This window comes from Podarcis cretensis (assembly GCF_951804945.1).
Source record: "Podarcis cretensis genome assembly, chromosome: 4".
In the NCBI taxonomy this organism is placed as follows: domain Eukaryota; kingdom Metazoa; phylum Chordata; class Lepidosauria; order Squamata; family Lacertidae; genus Podarcis; species Podarcis cretensis.
The window spans coordinates 28042970-28061340 of record NC_137173.1 but is presented as its reverse complement, the minus strand read 5'-3'; the positions used below and the strand labels follow the sequence as shown (position 1 = coordinate 28061340).

The 18371-nt window shown below is 40.1% G+C and overlaps 1 protein-coding gene across 7 annotated transcripts in view; it reads right to left on the bottom strand.

Moving 5' to 3' along the window:
* Positions 1-18371, bottom strand: part of B3GLCT (beta 3-glucosyltransferase) — an 81413-nt gene that overhangs the window by 55079 nt on the left and 7963 nt on the right. For 5 of the 7 annotated variants that reach the window (XM_079973862.1, XM_079973865.1, XM_079973864.1 and 2 more), the window contains 3 exons: positions 7097-7155; positions 4204-4243; positions 838-947 (listed from right to left, as the gene is read on the bottom strand). In XM_079973862.1, the coding sequence (XP_079829988.1) occupies positions 838-947; positions 4204-4243; positions 7097-7155 (209 nt within the window). The remainder of the gene's footprint in view (positions 1-837; positions 948-4203; positions 4244-7096; positions 7156-18371) is intronic. The other 2 variants (XM_079973866.1, XM_079973867.1) reach the window with 1 other exon arrangement.

Sequence of the window (18371 nt, the reverse complement as noted above, 5' to 3'; positions counted from 1 at the left end):
TTGTGCAGTGCAATGGAAACGTTTTATTGTTTGCTGTGGAGAGGGGCAAAATTCTACTCTATTTGTCCGTAGCCGGGGGGCGGGGCGCAGGAAGAATGAATGTACCAGAATGCCCAGTGCAACTCAGTGCTAAATGTGGTTTTAAATTTTCTTTGACTAAGATGATTTTGATTAAGCAGCTTTATTTCCAGGGCAGAACATTGGAAAGTGGGAGCATGTTTTATTTTTTTAATGGAATGTAGGGACCTAACATACACAATAATCATGCCAGATTAAGGCAACCCAACCCAGATTAAGGTTAGTTGAAGCCTTGGAGCTGTATTAATTTGAGCGGCGGTGCAGCAGAACATGACCCTCTAAACAGACTGATGCATCTATGTTCAGTAAAGGAATCGAAATCTCATGTCTATAATACAAGCAGGAAGTTCCCATTCGCAGACATTTGTTACCTCCTTCCATATCTTCACAACAGCCATGTAAAATAGGTTAGGACATTGGTGACTGGACTAAAGCAGGAAGTGAGCCGAAGCAATGATGAGATAAGTGCACATATTCTGAGTACTTTATGTTTTTCACGGTTTGGGGAGTGGTAATGTTTGTTGTTTGCTGACTGCTGTGAAACGGCATATGCTCATGGTTTTGCTTTCTAACAAAACTTCTTTTGCGGTACTTCATTCCATGCATTCCTTTTTGGGGGGGGAGGAGGCCTCCAACCATCTTAATCAACCCTTAAAAGTTTTATGAAATGGAATTCTGTGCCTACTTAAATAAAATGTGTGTAACATATTCCAGAACTATAACTTGATGGTTTTTTAGACAGAGGCTATCTATTCATACCTTTCCAAGAACTGCAGCTTGTTTGAAAATACTTTGTTTTAAATCATCTGCTTTCTTCAAATGAAAAGAATTCCTTTGACTCTGGATGACAAATACTATTTCTTTTAGTTCTGTGAATCAAAAATAAGTAATAATCGTTAAAGGAGGGGGGGAGACAGTGAGTTTCAAGGTTATTGCAGATAATACTTTTTAAAATTTATTCAAATAATTAACTTGCCGAAATAAGGATCTATTGACCTTAATAAAACTTGTGGAGACAACATGAAATAAAAGCTTTCAATTTAAGGATAGTATTGTCTCATTTGTTTCTGAACCAGGCTGAAAATGTTCATTAGCTTGCCACAGAGATTTCAATTCACAAACAGTGTGGTGTGAAAAACAAGACTCGCTGTAAGTGTAAGCTGGTCACACAAATTCAATCCAATTCAAAAATTGTTTCTATATTGAGACTAAAAGCAATTACACTTTAACCTAAAGCAAACAGTTTCCATCAGTCAGTCATTTCTGCCGAGGATGCATCAAGCCCCACTGAAAACAAATCTAAATTTGTCTCATAAATGCAAAAAGAGTTCACATAACATTCTCAAAATATCTGATGCTCTACTAAGCATACATAACATAATCTATTGCAATTTCTTACAATGACCCATCTCCTCCCTGGTTCACAGCTGCCTGGTAATCACTGGTTGTTCACATAGTTTACAAGTATGTTGAATAAAATACCTTCTAATTGAAAAGTTGTCTAGTGATATATGGTTAGCTACTCTAGCTGGTTGTTTGCTCGTACTTAGTAGCAGAGATCTTAAAGTCAATGTAACTACATACGCTATTACATACAAGTTTGTATAGCTACTTATGGTATCATAAACCAACAGGCATACGTATTGGGGTGTGTATAAAACTCTATTACCTAAACATAGGATTTTCTTTGCTTAGGTGTTAGGTGTGAAACCTTTTTCTCATTAAAAAATCTATTTGTTCCTTTTCTGAAACTTGAGTGTAAAGTACAACTCCACTTTAGTTAACCCACTCCTTTCCATAATTCCTGTAGTATTGTAATACGTTGAATTACAGGTGTTCTGTAGATCTTTCCTCATTATGCTCACCACCTCATTGTAATCTTTGAAAATTTCCTAAGAACCAATGGACAAAAATGCTAAAGTTTGCAATACAGAAATTATAGTATTATATACTGCTTTTCAGGCTAACTCACAAAGAAGTTTACAAAATAAAGCATAATAATACAAAAATTAAAACTAACAAACAACAAAAAATAGCACTTTACTAAAGAGTGGCATCTGTGACTGCGATGTGTTGGTCCTTCTACAATGGAAAGAAAAACACTTTCACAGCTGTAAATACAACCTTTTTTTAACTGTTAACATACATTTGTAAAATCACAAATATGAATAAAAGAGTAAGATTACTATATACTATAGGAAATTTACTTCAAATAATTTTATATATGTTAAAGAAACAGCGTATGAGCAAACATGAATCTCAACATTTATAATTCTCACACTAGAAACAGGCTTTAGGAGGCTTTCTAGGTTTCTGAATTTGGTTTTAATAAAAGCTTAAACTGCCCTCAAACTGATCTTCTAATATAATATTATATTTGAAAAATCTAACATAATGTTAAATTTCAAGTATCTGTGTGCCTCTTATAGAAATCAAAGGCAATCTAGTTGATGACTTAGCAATAGTCTTTTTGAAAGCTAAGGCTCTCAGCACCCCTGCCAATTAGCCATGGTGGCTGGTGCTAAGGAGAGTTGTAGTCCACAACTTCTGGAGGGGACCGCATTGGTTATTCTTGATTATCCCATATTTGCCAAATACCACACCTGCAATGTTTGCTGCATTTCTTAGTCATGATAGTGCTCATGCTTATGAACAAACCAGCCAGTGCCAAAATCCACTAAAAATAATCTTGAGATTAAAGGATGTTCCAAAAAGACTGATTAACTAGCAACTCTGTACAAATCATTTTGAGGGGCTGAAGAACTAAATGGATTAATTCTAGCTTATTATCGTCTTCATGTTTAATCAGTAATCAGCTGGCAACGCTATCAGCAATGCTATAATTTTTACATGATCACATTTGTAAGAGTGGCAAATAACAGTGTAGACTGGAGGTGAAGTTGTGAACATTCCCCCCACCCAAAAAAATTAATAAAGCTTTAACTGCTGCTAGAAGAAATAGAGGAAAGAAACATGGAGGGGCTATAGTTCAGTGCTAGAGAACATGCTATGCCAAAGCCCAGATTCAGTCCCTGCTATCAGGTAGCAGGTTATGGGAAATATTGCTGTTTGAGACCATGGACAGCTGCCTCCAGTTGGAGTAGTAGACAATACTTAGTTGGATGGGTGGGTGAGTCTGTCCTTGTATAAGACAGCTAACTTCTTATATAAAAACCCACAGCTTTAGACGACTTTTAAAGGGAAATAGAATATATATATATTCTAACTAGTCACAATGGCTATATCACCATCTGAGGCACTACACCACCAGCAGCAGGACTGTATAGGCCCCCACAGATATGAGGCACCCAATACATTGCTGAACTGTGGCTCTCCACAGACCTTCATTCAGCATTGAGAACCCAGGACAAGAGGCAATTCAAGCAAACACTGGAAAAAAAGTCTGAGAAGATCTGGAAACCGCTTTAATCTTCTTAGGCTGTAATCTTGTAATTTACCTAGGAGTAAGCCCCCTTGAACTCAATGCAACTTATTCCTGAGTAAACATGCATGCTCTGTTAATGAGTGACAGTGGTGGGCTTTTGATTAAAATAAATAAAAAGTTAAAACTAATTTTCTATTTCCCCCCACTGTTTTCTCTTAACCCAACACAAGTGAAACGTTAAATGCTGATACCGCGATATAAGTATGTTGGGACCACCTTTTAAAATACCGTAACTAGGCAGGAAGGACACCCCACCCCCAATGCCACTGAGAATCAACTACTGGGGAGCAGTAACTGGAGAGAGGCTCTTGCCTTTGTGTCCTGCTTGTGGGCTGCCCAAAGCCATGTGGTTGGGAAACATGATAAAGGACTAGGTCAGGCATCCCCAACCTTCGGCCCTCCAGATGTTTTGGACTACAATTCCCATCATTCCTGACCACTGGTCCTGTTAGCTAGGGATCATGGGAGTTGTAGGCCAAAACATCTGGAGGGCCGCAAGTTGGGGATGCCTGGACTAGGTGAACCAGTTGATCTGATCCAGGAGGGCTCAGGAGTGACAATAGTAATGTCTCCAATGGCCCAAGAACATGCTATACAGAATAACCTGACAATGTATGAGATATACATGATTCAGTCTAACAGACAGACTGCAGATTGAAATACTGAAAAGACTTACTTACCCTTGCTTATTTTAGTCGAGTTTCCACTTCTTTCTGATGTCTGTATTAAGATAATACAAACAATATAACCATACATTAAAATAAAATGCAATGGTTTGCTTAAAACTTGCTAACTAGCTTGTCACAACCCCACTCAAATAGCTGTGCAATCTCAATAAGCCATACTAAATCCCTAAGGGAAGTATTATTATCCCTATGTTGTATGAAAAGAGCTAAACCATAAGACATATAATGGTAAGCCAGGGTAAAACAAACTATGGTTTACTGGGAATGCGCAGTTGTGCTGGTCCATGCTCTTCAAATCACACCAGCCCCCTCCTTCCCTTGCTGTACCAGAAGGAAAGAGACCAGAGCACTGGTTTACTGTCATGTGCAAACCAGCAAACTGTTTCTCTGCAACCATGAATGCTGGTTCGTACATAATACTAAGACAGCATTCTGGTTTGTTTTCTCCTGGTGTGGCAAAGTGAGTAGGGGGCATGATTTTAGTGGCATGCACCAGCATACTTCCCTGTTACCGGTAAGCCGCAGTTAGTTTAACTCTGGTTTACCATTACATGTCAACTAGGCCAGAGACCAGAATCTTGCATAAGACCATCTGATGAGTTTCCAGCTCAGGTTAACATTAAAATTCTATACTCACATTTTTAGCTGCTACGTTATACCTCCTCCAAGTAACTAAGCTTATGTAATGTAGAAATTAGTTTATATGACTTAATTTTTATTAGAAATTTAATTGCATAAACATGTTATCAGTGCTACCATTCTAAAATGTTGTTTTATAACAATTAATTTGGACTAAATACCTAATAAAAAGCCATGATAACAATTAATTTGAACTAAGCACCAAATAAAAAGCCATGAAATAAAGATGACTAAAATGCACACACTTAGAAGCGTCACACTCTTATGTGATATACAAGTAATCTCATCATTTAATGAGAATATTAATCTATGGGAAAACCCTCTATCCAAATTATATTGCAACCTAAATAAATATGAAGAAAGGTTCCTGAAGAGCCCAAAATAAAACCCAGTAAATCTAAGATATGTACATTTGTGTCAGAATTTAAGCTTTGCACTTAAAAGCAAAGGGTTCACAGTCCCATCACCCAGGAAACCACGTTCTAAAAATATCTCAGCTGCTATTCAGCAGCTACCAAACAAACTGAAATGGAGTGTGTTTCTCAGGATTGTCTGTGAATTGTGTTGACAAACTGGCCACATAGTAAAAGTAAAGAGGAAGCATTTTTCTGAATTCCACCTACAGAATCATAACATTTGAAGAAACCCAATGGAACAACTAGTCCATGTTTCTGCCCTAAAGAAGTTACCATATTTTTCCATGTATAAGACATCCCCATGTATAAGACAACCCCTATTTTTTAAAACCCAAAATTAAGAAAATGAAACCCTAAAATAGAAGTGAAAATCTGGATGATTGGCGGCGGCAAGTTGTTGATCTTTTGGGGGGCGATCACCCTCAAAGTTTCCAGCAGAAGCAGTTTGTAGCAGAAGCAGTTTGCAGAAGCAAAGGCAGCGACTGGGGCACCACACACTCCCCCTAGGTGGCTGCTGCTGCTGCTGCAGGGAAGCAGGCTCCCAAAGCAGGATGCCAAGGAAGAGCCAGGGGAAGGCAGTGGCTGCTCTGTGCCGGGTCATGCAGTCGAGCAAACTGGGCTGAGGTAGGTGATGAGCGGGCTGGGGGCAGGGTGGGAGTTTGATAGGGGAAGAGGGGAAAAAGGAAAGAAGGGCAAGGAGAGGTAGCTGAGGCAGCTCTCAGCGGCGGCGGTGGCAGCTGCTCTCGATCTGGTGGTCAAACCAGCATGGGCTTCAGGAGGCGAGCCAGTCATCAGCATGCAGCCCGGAGGGGAGGGGGGAAGAAAGGGGGGACGGCAGCAGGAGGGACCGCCTCAGCCTGTCCAAGCCAAAATCCCAGACATAGGCTTAAATATTTTTAAAATTCCCCCAGATGCCCACGTTCGGTGCACAAGATGACCCCCAATGTTTTACTATTTTTTAAGACCAAAAAAACTTCATCTTATACATGGAAAAATACGGTACATGTATGCCCCAATACTCAGAGCATGATGTACGAGCCAAATCCAGTTAGTGGAGTCACTTCTGTTGACATATTATCACCCTGCTTTCTTCTTTCACTCTGCCCCATACCCTTTCCTTTCCTTTCCTTTCCCTTCCCTACACTAAATCAGAAGCTCCCAACTGTTTAGGTGTATGAAGAACCTCCCATGCAAACCAACACAGCAGCACTTCAGGCAAAGACTGAAGCCTCTTCTGAGACTGCAAAAGTTGAAACTTTCAGCAGAAGGTGGTGCTTGCAATCTCCAATATGCAACCTATATAGTTGTTATAACTGGGAACAAGATGTTATCAAGAAAAATGAATGGGTTATTGCACAGAGGGCGGGTGGATCTTGAAGTAAATAGACTTAATTGAATATCTGAGCGGAAATGAGAATAAGGCACCATAGGCTGCTTTTTCGTTTGTCTTTCAATCTGAGTGGGATCAGAAACTAACTATACAGATGTGTCTGAAAAATGCTACCCATTCAACTGACCCTGCAATACCTGTACACAAGATGTGACACAATAACATCACAGTACAATATAACTGAGGCTATAGCTTGGCAAACTTCTCTTTAAAAACTCTGATCCTTTGCTACCTCTAAATTAGAAAGGTCACCTGTCCCGCAATGGAAGCATATAAAATGAGGGTATACACGGCAGTTCACAAAACAACACATAGGACACAATCCTCCAAGCAGAGCTCCTATACATGCCTCTTTCACTTCAAGGAGACATATCAATATGGCATGGACAACATCTCCTCCAAAAATGCTAGCTTCCTAGAGCTGGAACACAAAATGTAGTACCTGTGACAGCTGCTCAGTCCTGTCCTTTACATCTTCTGCAGCAACGTTTAGAGCTAAAGCTGGAACATGGGAGGGAAAATGTTATCTACCTTTTTTCTCAAAGTGGTATCTCATTTTCAAATTTGACAAATTATGTCTAAACAGGATTTTTAAAAAGCAATTTAGATAATAGTATCTCTTAAATGCATAGAATGCCTGTAATAATCTTATTCAACCACGAGACAATTCTGCTGTTTTCAAAAGTAGTATCATTTGCTGTAGCCTGACAATTTTACTCTCATGCATCTCTGGACAGAAAATCGTTCTTTGATGTGGAGCCAATTTATTTTGGCTTCAAGTCAAAACAAATCCTACACAGAAATAACATCTGGGCACTCCAGCACTTCAGAATAATAATAATAAATAACAACATGGTAGCACATGGGGGATCTGAATTCCTCTTTACCCTTAGGATAAAGTCTGCCATTATCAGACAAAACTTCCTTCGAATACAGGGTGAGTTCATGCTCCAGTTTTCCAGAAACAATACTAGCAGTGAGGCACTGTTAAACTTTGAAAGAGCTGCTATTATTCCTGGGTGCTAGCTGAACAGCAGCACAAGTGCCACTAATTCATCAAGGTAACGTAAAATGAATTGTCACAGTTAAAAGTAGACAGCAACAGCTCAGAAACTAGAGACTAAGCTTACACTATCTCACATGCTGAAAACAGGTTTGTAATCTCGTCACAATTAGAATAGATTGGGGGTGGTTGACAGGTGGCACAAATTTCAGTTCTAGAAAAATTTCAATATTAAACAAGGCAAATATGAAAGGCAGAAAGTGGCTTGCCTATATGTATGGAGAGAAACTCCATCAACAAAGATAGGAGCCCAAACTGACTCCCATCTTAGGGAGCAACAAATAGGCACCAAGGGAAAACGTTCTTCAACCAGGCCTTTGGCTGATTAGTATTCTACAGCCTTTTAAATGTATTTGTGAGAGTGGGGGTTATTGATTTGTTGTTTCTGTTTTAATCATTTATTTGTGCTTTTATCTAGCATTTTTATCTTATGAACTGCCCTGAGATCTTTTGATTAAGGGTGGTATATAAATCAAATAAATAATAAATGTTGGCTGGTTGAAAGATCTAAGTAGATGTAGTCTTCCCTTCACCTGCCAGATCACAAGCCAAGATCACATGCCTGGGCTCGAAGTGAAGTGTGCTTTCTTGGATGTTTATGAGGAGTGAGTAGGTAGCCTGCCCTGCTACTCGGTCTGCTTCAGCCAAGCCCATCTCCCCTACTGATCCTGAAGGGGGTTATAGTGGAGAGCTCCATAGTGGTGTTTGCCCCAGGGTATAGCAACTGTGAAAAAGGTGAATTTCATATTGGGGATCATTAGAAAAAGAAATGAAGATTAAAAATGCCAGTATCATAATCCATGGGGCAACCATGCTTGGAATACTGCATACCGTTCTAATCATCTAATTTCAAAAACGATCCTGCAGAGTTGGAAAAGGTTCAGAAAAGGGCAACAAAAATGATTAAGGTGCTGGATCATCTAGGAGGATAGGTTACAACATCTGAGACTTTTTTGTTTACAGGAAAGCCAAGAGGAGATACAGTAAGCCTGCAACTTGTGTTCACTTTACTTGTGCGATTGCAACCTTAGGTGTTTGGGGATTAGGAATTATTGGAGAGCCAGGGAAACTTATCACTCTCCTCTCCCCATTTATTCTCCCTTCCCACTCACACACCCAGTGGGTTTTCCTCACTTACTGGGCTTTGGGAAGGGAGCAGGAGGGCTCTGGCAGTGTCCCAGAGGCCTGTGACATCTTCCCAAAGCCCAGTAATCATGATAGCGCCTTCCTTAATAGCCTCTGGGAAGGAGATGTAAGGGGTCTAGGAGAGTCCCAGAAGCCAGTGGGGAAGGGGCTTCCTTCTCGCTTCTCCTCTGGGAAGGTCATGGGAGGGCCCTGAGACCACACCCCAGTAAGCAGCCCTAACAGAGAGATGTTTTTGCTGATTCCTGACTTTGCCCCATTTTGCCTTTGAACACAGAACCCCTGAACAAAACCCTCTAGCAGGCCCACTGCATGCTTGAGTTGTATATGATAATGCATAGTGTGAAGAAAGCAAATAGCGGAATATTTTTCTCCTCTCATAATGCTAGAGCTCGGGGGTCATGAAGCTGAACCTTGGAAGATTCAGGACAGACAAAGAAAAGTACTTTTTCCTCACAACACAAACTATAGAATTCCCTCCCACAAGGGACAGGCCACCAACCTGAATGACTTTAAGAGGATTAGACAAATTCATGTAAGATAAGGCTACTAGCCAACTGGTTGATTCTGCCCCCATCCCCATAATTGTTTACCTGCTATGTTTCTTTCTTTCCCACCCGACTTTTAAAATACTGAATGCAATCTTCAGCCTGTATCCATGAGGAGAGAATGGCCAACGACATAATATTAACATGCACGAGGAAAGGAGCCATCTGCTCTGAGAAGTGCTTGATTCTCCACTATATTCATCCTCAGTGTTTGGAAAGGGATTTGCATGCACACTGCAACTCACTGACTAGTAACAGTCTGAGAATTAACAGTGGTGATAGGTTGATTTTAGTGAGAATGGAGTCCATGAAAGGGATGAGCTGTGTTATGCAGAAAAGTTCTTTGGGGAATTAACCATTTCAAGTTTGGTATCCTTTAAATTTATTAACATGCTAAATAAGTAGGGACCATTTTTTAACTTCTGAAAGATCTCCAAAGCAACTTCAGAAATGTTCTGCGTAAATTCCTGCTGTTGTGTATCAGACAATTTCAGCATTACAGGAGACTGATCAAGAGAGAAGAACAGAAATATTTAGTAAGTGTCTGCTCTTATATCCCCCCCTTAGCATATTTGGCTGGTCTGGGTCCTCTTTCCATGGTAATTACAGCTGTTCCCAATATTGCTCTCCAAATGATGGATAAAGAGGCAGGAGTCAAAAGTATGATGAAGAGGGTGGGCAAGTAATTAAAAAAAAAAGGTGTTTAGACTAGAGCCTGGGGATAACTGCTAACACTTTCCCAGCTGACTGAAAGCAAGAGAGATTAGATTGCTGGATGGAAGTTGCTAGACACAGAAAGCAGCCCACACTTGCTCTTCCTCTGCACCATAACTTATTAGGTAAAGGGCAAAGGGACCCCTGACCATTAGGTCCAGTCGTGGCTGACTCTGGGGTTGTGGCGCTCATCTCGTTTTATTGGCCAAGGGAGCCGGCGTACAGCTTCCGGGTCATGTGGCCAGCATAACTAAGCCGCTTGTGGCGAACCAGAGCAGCGCACAGAAATGCCGTTTACCTTCCCGCTGGAGCGGTACCTATTTATCTACTTGCGCTTTGATGTACTTTCGAACTGCTAGGTTGGCAGGAGCAGGGACCGAGCAACAGGAGCTCACCCCGTCGCAGGATTCGAACTGCCAACCTTCTGATCAGCAAGCCCTAGGCTCTGTGATTTAACCCACAGTGTCACCCACGTCCCACCATAACTTACTAGTTTCATGCTATAGCTTTTTGTAGCCATGAAGACAGGCGCAATATAAGCTTTCATACTTTATTATTCATATTTAAGATATATACTATGCATAAAAATATAACTTGTGTCTCAATACAGTATGTCAATTTATCAGAAATTATCAGCATATGGTTGCTGTGCCTTTAAGCATTCTGGGAGCAAATCTATAACAGATCTGTCACAGTTTATATTATGCCTGACAAATAAGTAATTCCATATAAAAGATTCACAATGCTGACATCCCACATAAATCTGTCCTTTAAAATGAAGTAAAAAGCTACCTAACAGTCACTACACGCTAAAGCCACCATCACTACTGAAAACAAATGTCAATATTCACGCCTCTGAATGTCTTTGTAAATAGCTTGGGGTCACTTTTGTGAGGAAATATAATAATAACAACATCATCACCATCATCAAATGAAATAAAAATATTAGCAATTAAACAGTCTAAGAGAAATCAAGGTTCTACACTTACAATAAGTAGATACCTAGCCCCAGTACACATCTCTAAAGTCAAACTTGGAAATACAAAGACCTCCTAGATGTCTCTCAACAATGTTATGGTATAACTCAGTAGGTTGCTCATTTTGGTTTTAACAAATTATACCTAAATAGAGTAAGAAAGCAGTTTAGATAATAGGAGCAGAGAAACGAAACTCAGGAGATCATGTGGAAAGCCTCCATATCCTGTCAATTACCACCCAAGCACATTCGTTACACCTTAATTCTATCTACCATGAAATAATTTGAAATGCTATTTTAGAATTTAGGGGTGCAATCCTAAATACACTTACTGTTCAGTCATACTAAAAATAAATGGGACTTACTTCAGAGTTAACAAGCTTTGAATAAGGTTAAAAGAGTCTTAATTGTGTTTTGAACTTAACAAATTAAACACTTTGCACATGTAAACTGCAAGGCACCTCTATGGCCTCTATTTTCAAGGTCAACACACAAATGCTGTTTTGTACAAACCTTGTATTACTTAGAAAATAATATATTACATTGCAAAATGTATTTCAGTGCAAAGCCTCTACATAAACATGGTATTCACAGTTCCTTGCCTTTGCACGCAGGTGAGAGGCCACATAGGGAGATGTGAATTAAAATATGCAGCAGAAATGCTGCCTGGCTCATCATAACGTTTAAATATCTCATGCAAGCACAGAGTCTATAATTTATAAAATATTAATACACATGAACCCTGAAACAAATCAAGGATCACATACTAGTCTGCATAGGAGGACAACTTTTTTCCACTCCACAATACAGAAAAATCCTGTAAGGAATTATTTATAACTTCTCCCTCTCAAAGCACAATCTTATTTACATATAGAAAGCAGCGCGTATCACTTGAGTTCAGTGGGGCTTGTTCCCAGGTAACTGGGTAAAAGACTGTAGCTTGCCAGGTTTGAATCATAGAATTTTAAAGTTGGAAGGGACTCAGAGTCCCTTGTCCAGGGGTTGGCAAAGTTTTTGTGGCTTGGGCTGGTTCAGTCCTGCAGACACCACGGTGGGTCCGAGTGTGTGTGTGTGCACACATGCACAAATGCTATTTCCAGCGCTCCTTCCGGCACGGAGGAGGCGTGTGCAGCTTCCTGCAGCCAATGGGAAACCAGTCCCCGCTCTGCTCTGCGCTGGTTTAGCGTGGCGCACAGGAGCCGGCTGAGCGGGCAGCGGAGGTCCCCGAGCAGGCAGCGGGGGTCCATGGGCCAGTTAAATGACCTCCATGGGCCGCTTGTGGCCCATGGGCCTTAGGTTGCCGACCCCTGATCTAGTGCAACAGGAATCTCAACTAAAGCATCTATGACAGCCATCCAACCTCTGCTTTAAAAGGAAGAAGAGTCTGCCACCTTCCGATGAAGTTCATTCCACTGTTGAACAGCTCCTACTGTCAGAAAATTCTTCCTGGTGTTTAGTCAGAATCTTGTTTCTTATATGTTGAAGCTATTGGTTCGGGTCCTACCCACTGGAGCAGAAGAAAACAAGCTTGCTCCATCTTGCATGTGACAACTTTTCAATAAGAACTTGTGGGCCTTTTCCTCCTTGTTTCAGACAGTACTTATCTGTCATTCCTTTAACTATAAGCCCAGAGCAATTCTCACACTTGCTGCTCCAATGTTTGGATTCAAATATTGACCCATTTTATGATCGAAAATAATATTGGTAGATTTGTTGGGAGTTATCTTGGAGTGGATGTGTTGAATAATTTTCTACATATGGGTGACAGATGAAGAATTTGAAGTTCTCTTTTTCTCTTCTTTTTCCTTTCTTTCTTTTTTCCCCTTTCTTCTTTTCTTGTCATCTTGTTTTTCCCTTTTTCTTTCTGATCTGATCTGGTATTAATCTTTGTATTCTCTTCCAAATTTCAGTAAGATATATTCAAAGCAAAAAATCCAAAATATTGACCCCAAATAGTTGTTACTTCCTAAAATAGGCACCTGTTTTCAGCCTTTCAAACTCGGAGTTCTACCTAATTAACAATAAAAATATTTGAAGATTGTTGAGGTGGAAGCTTCTGTCCGCTTGGCAAATGAGCCCAGTTTTAGAACTGAAATAGTCTGAGATGTTTCAAATATTTTACTAAATCATCAGCAGTTCAGGGATTAAATTCACAAATATTACACACCAGTGTAACAAAAAAAATCCAATACAGAGTGCTCCTGTTAAGTGTTCCAGATAGTTAGCCATGTTGTCTTTTAGGGCACTCCATTCATTTCCCCTCCTATTCAATTTTCCACCATCACCCAACAGGCCACAGAACACATTCAGTTCTTATTAGGTCATTTCCAGTGGCTTTTCCCGAAGATTTTAATAGTCCAGCTGTTTTAATAGTCCTGTTGATACTGCCCTCTTGTGCATGAGTGGTGCCATAATGGCTAAATACATAAATGCATTCAAGCTTGAACACTGGAAATAGAGGGAATTGTATTTATTTATTTCGTATATTTGAAATTACCAGTTCCATTTAAGCAAATGACTTACCAGTGAAGCACTTGCCCCTGCTTTTGTCAGGAATGAGGAAAAAACCCTACAGGTTGACTCAAAATAGACCTACTTCATGAATATGACTAACCTGAATCCATTAATTTCAATGGGTCTACACTTAAAAATATGTGATTGAATACCACCCATTGTTTCCAGTTGCACCTTTCTGCAAATGGAAGGAGTCTCTCTGATCTAGCAGAGCCCTCTAGTAGTGGAAGAGATGCAAACAGCAAATTTTGTCACATTCCCCTTCCCCTTGCCTGCACAACCTTCTGCAATAGTCTAGAGCTAGTCCCCTAATTCTCCAGAGCAGTGGTTCCCAATTAGCTAAGTACTACGGATCCCCTGTTTTTCAAAAGTCAAGCCACGGACCCCCTACTTTTGAAAATGTTGATATTCCAGTGGTAATTGCTGTTATGTGTATGGTCCCAACACACCCTTCAACATACCCCAGTGAGAAACCAGGCCATGTGTCTTCTGGGTCACACTCCTGTATAAGTCACGTGACCTACACTAGAACACAGTGACCAAAAACATGCCTTTTGGGCATCACAATCTTGTGCAAGTCACACATTCAGCCACAGTCTTACACATTTGGCAGCGCCATTCTCCCATGCATGCAACAGCACAGCAAAAAAACACACACAATGGGATGGCCTGGACAGTTGACTGGTATGTGCCATAGACCCCCTGGGTGGGTTACACTTACCCCCTGGGGTCCACAGACCACAAATTGGGAACCACTGCTCTAGAGCAAAGGTCTGTAGTGCAAATTGGTGGAAGACAGCTTCCCTCTCCTTCCATTAGCAGACGCCTCTGCTGGATCAAAAATCCTTTGACAATTGTAGTGCAGCACTTCATTCAACACTAGGGGTGTCTAAAATCTGAAGAAGATACTCTACCCACATATATTTTTTCAACCACTCTGGGGGCTTTTTTTTTTTTACAATCAAGCAGTAAACCAGTTCCCCTTTATTAGGTCCAGCTTCACAACACATACTCCAGGACTCAATAAAAGGAAGTAGTAATTTCAAATAAGTAATATTTTAACGTCTGATTCCAGGCAATTGTTGTACAATCAAATAGCAGTATATAAATTTTATGAAATGTATTTAAAATTTGAGGTTCACAGACATGTCAGTTGATTGCAGATTGTAAACAGAGGGTGCAATCTGCTGCAAGAATACTCTAAACTAATACCCACAGTACATCAACCTTCCTTTCGATGAATGTCTTCCATAAGATAATAATAACATAAGACCAGCCCTGCTGGATCAGACAAGGCCTATCTGTTCCCACAATGGAGACCCAGATGCCTACAGGAACCCTCCTGTTTGTGTTCCTCAACAACTGGCATTCAGTCTGAGCAGTGGGCCTTAGAACCCAAAGGAAAGTTCATGGAAGGGAGCATGCAGAACCTGGCATTCCTGCCTTCTCCTTCCCCCATCATCCCCCACTAAAAAGCCTCTCCCAGAGGTTAGGATTCCTGGTGAATCAGCTGACATGGTACAAGGGCTGAGCGGAAATGGGTGGTCCTCAAAATTCAGGCAAAAGCATCTTCCATGGGCAGGAGCCCTTGAATCTTAATTTATGCTTGGGGACCAGCCTTGAAAAACAACAAATTTGAGTTTTTCTTACTTATCCCTGTTTTCGAGATGTATATGGAAGCTGTAATTTGGATTTTATCAGCTGACAACACTAGCTGCTTAATGCAGCACAACACAGAATAGCTAAATACATGCTGTTAGGGAGAAATCCTTACCTTAACTAGCAAAGTATCAGCAGCCATTCTGATACCAGCAGATAACATGCAGCTAAAGATAAAGGAAAACATTCCTTACAGATGTGCTGCATTTAAACCTGTCTCCACTTTTACTCATATGCTGTCTGTTTCATCAGATAGCAGAAATAGAAATAAGAATCAAAAGTAGAGATCAGCCTTGCCAATTTTCACCCACCGACGGATAATGCTTTAAGCTCAGCCATTTCCAGTAAGTTTTTTTTCCCTTTTTATGCTTAAGCTATTTTCAGTGCAGGAACTGGGGTGGGAAATGCCACTAGGAGATGGAAAGGGAAATGAAAACTACTTTTCAATGTTCAATAAGTAAAAAATCATTTTCAAAGTGCCATCTTGTAAGTACCAGAAGAAGACTATAATACAGTCTCATTCTGCAGTGACAGAGAAAAGCTGTTTTAAACATTCTCCTTTGAAACGAAAAGGCTGCTATCATACCACTCAAACATTCAAAAACATTTCTATTAAATTCTTGTTTTAAGACAATGTACAGGTGGCATTTCTTAATAAATAGAACCTTTCTTACTTGAGAGTCCAGTTCACACACAATACAGCTCTAACAAATACTAATGCCAGACCAGCTAAGGTGACTGAGGTGACCAGTTCGCCTTCCTGTATCTCACTGAAGTGTTTTGCACAACCTTTTTAGTCTTCACCTTTATCAACTGCAGGCTGGATTGCAGATCTCTCTGCTAAAAAGTAATGTAATATCACAATACACCAGAAGAGTTAGTCTGTTAGAACGAGGAAAGGCATGTCTCAGCAATGTCATGATGATGCATGCAAAGAAAGAAAATTACAAGCAGAAAAACCACGTATCAGTAAGTCACTTTTGTTATATTGGAAGGGCGGCTGCTCTGAAGATGTCATGGATGAGTATGCACCATCCTTACTATCTGCCTACCATTCCTCTGAGAGGCTCTGCTCAAAACTTTGGCTATAGGGCAGCGGGCCTCTTCAGAACGGACAGGGGCAGAGGTACTAACCCCTGCTCGAAAGGATGCACTCTGAAACAGAACTGTTCAAGTATCAGACATATTACTTCAATGCAACCAACAAGCACAAGCCACATGAAGACTGCCACAATTCCCATGCTTATCAAAATTACTCCCAAAAGGATCAGAATAGCTGACCCAGTGCAAAGTTCTAGAAAGAACTCTGCCTTCTGCTGCAGGGATGAAATCTTATACAAGAGGTTCATGATTTTATTATTTTTATTGTTTAAAATGTATTAGTTGCCTTTAGTCAAAAGTTTTAAGAAATATTAATACTGTTTTAGAAAGCATCTACCTACAACAGCTGCTGCTGACAAATTTGAACCCATTTGCAACTGAGGTGCTGGACAGCCTAGTCTTCAGCTGGTGGATCAGGACCCACTAGTAGGTTTGCAACAGGAGCACTGCCACCGTGCAACTATATAGTAAAAGATTAAGAAATGGGTCCCTAAATGCATGTTTCAGTTAAAATTGGGTCCTGGGTCTGAAAAGGTTGAAGATACCAAGCCTAGTGTATCTCTCTGGGAAGGGTGTTTCATGTGTGAAAACTGCATTACCTGGTATTTCTTGCTTTAAGAATGCAGACACCCTGGGAGAAATCTTTTTGAAGGGCAGGATATAAACGTTATAAATAGACTGAGATACCACTAATGAAAAGACCTTTGCATCAGCACTTCCATTCCTTGGTGCTGCAGACCTAATAATGGCAATATTTTTAAAGAAAGAAAGAGAGAAAAAGAAAGAAAAACCTCTTAACTTAAGAAAGCATACCCTGCTCCTTTTCTTTCTTATTGTCTACCAGAACATGGGGTTATCCAGCCAGATAGATGTCCAAATATAGAGAGGAGCTTCTTAATTTACAGCTTAATCCTATACACTCAAAGTCTCCCTGAGTTCAATGGGGCTTAGTCCCAAGTAAGCTGGTATAGGATTGAACCCTTAAGACAAAAAATAAAATAAAATAAAAAATACAAAATTTGAGAATGCCCATAACATAGAATCTGTTCATCTGCAGACACTTTTCTTTCCTATAATGAGTCAGGCAAACTGGGACTGCAAAGTATTTGCTCCAAAATTTTAATTTATTTTTATTCCCTATAGCTGGAATTCTGATTTTTACAAATGCAATCTTGGGAGATTCTATGGCATTTATCATTTAATGAAAGCTCACCTGCCTGTCCAGTAGTACATTTTTTAATCTACTTTCACAACACCCAAAACCTATTACTGATATATTTTCACAATTTACTTCTTCCCTGCTGTTATTACTCAGAAAGTTCAAGATCTTTGATACAGAGGCAGCCAGGAGCAGTAAAACAGCAAAATAAATCATTCTTTTACTGTGAAGTTTTAATATCAATTCTCCTGACTGCTGCTGCACAAAACTGCAACAGCCTGTAACCTAGCCAAAAAAGATCTGCTAGCACTATAACTGAATTGAAAGAACTAAACTCAGAAATCTAAATATTATATCATATTCATACTTCACATATGAATGCCATGGATTAATGCCACATGCAATCTCTGTGTGTAACATATGCTAGGGGAGAATTAATCAGTTGATGCCACATGTAATACTATGGTTTTCACTTCAGCATCTAGGAAAAGAGCAATGTGTGATTTGATCCACACTGAAAAGGGCACAAGAACCCTTTTTGCTCAAACACCTGTCAGTAATTTGTGTCCAATGATTCTAAATAGCCAAGGGTGTTAGGAACATAAGAAAAGACCTGTGGAGCTAGGTCAAAGGCTTGTCATGTTCAGCATCCTGTTTTCACAATGCTCAACCAGATGTCTAGGGAAGGCCACAAGCAGTACATGAGCTCAATCACACTCTCCCTATTTGTGATTCCCAGAAACTGGTATACAGAGGCATACTGACTCCAACAATGGAGGTAGAACATAGTAATAATGACTAGCAGCCACTGATAGCTTTATCCACCATGAATTTGTCTGA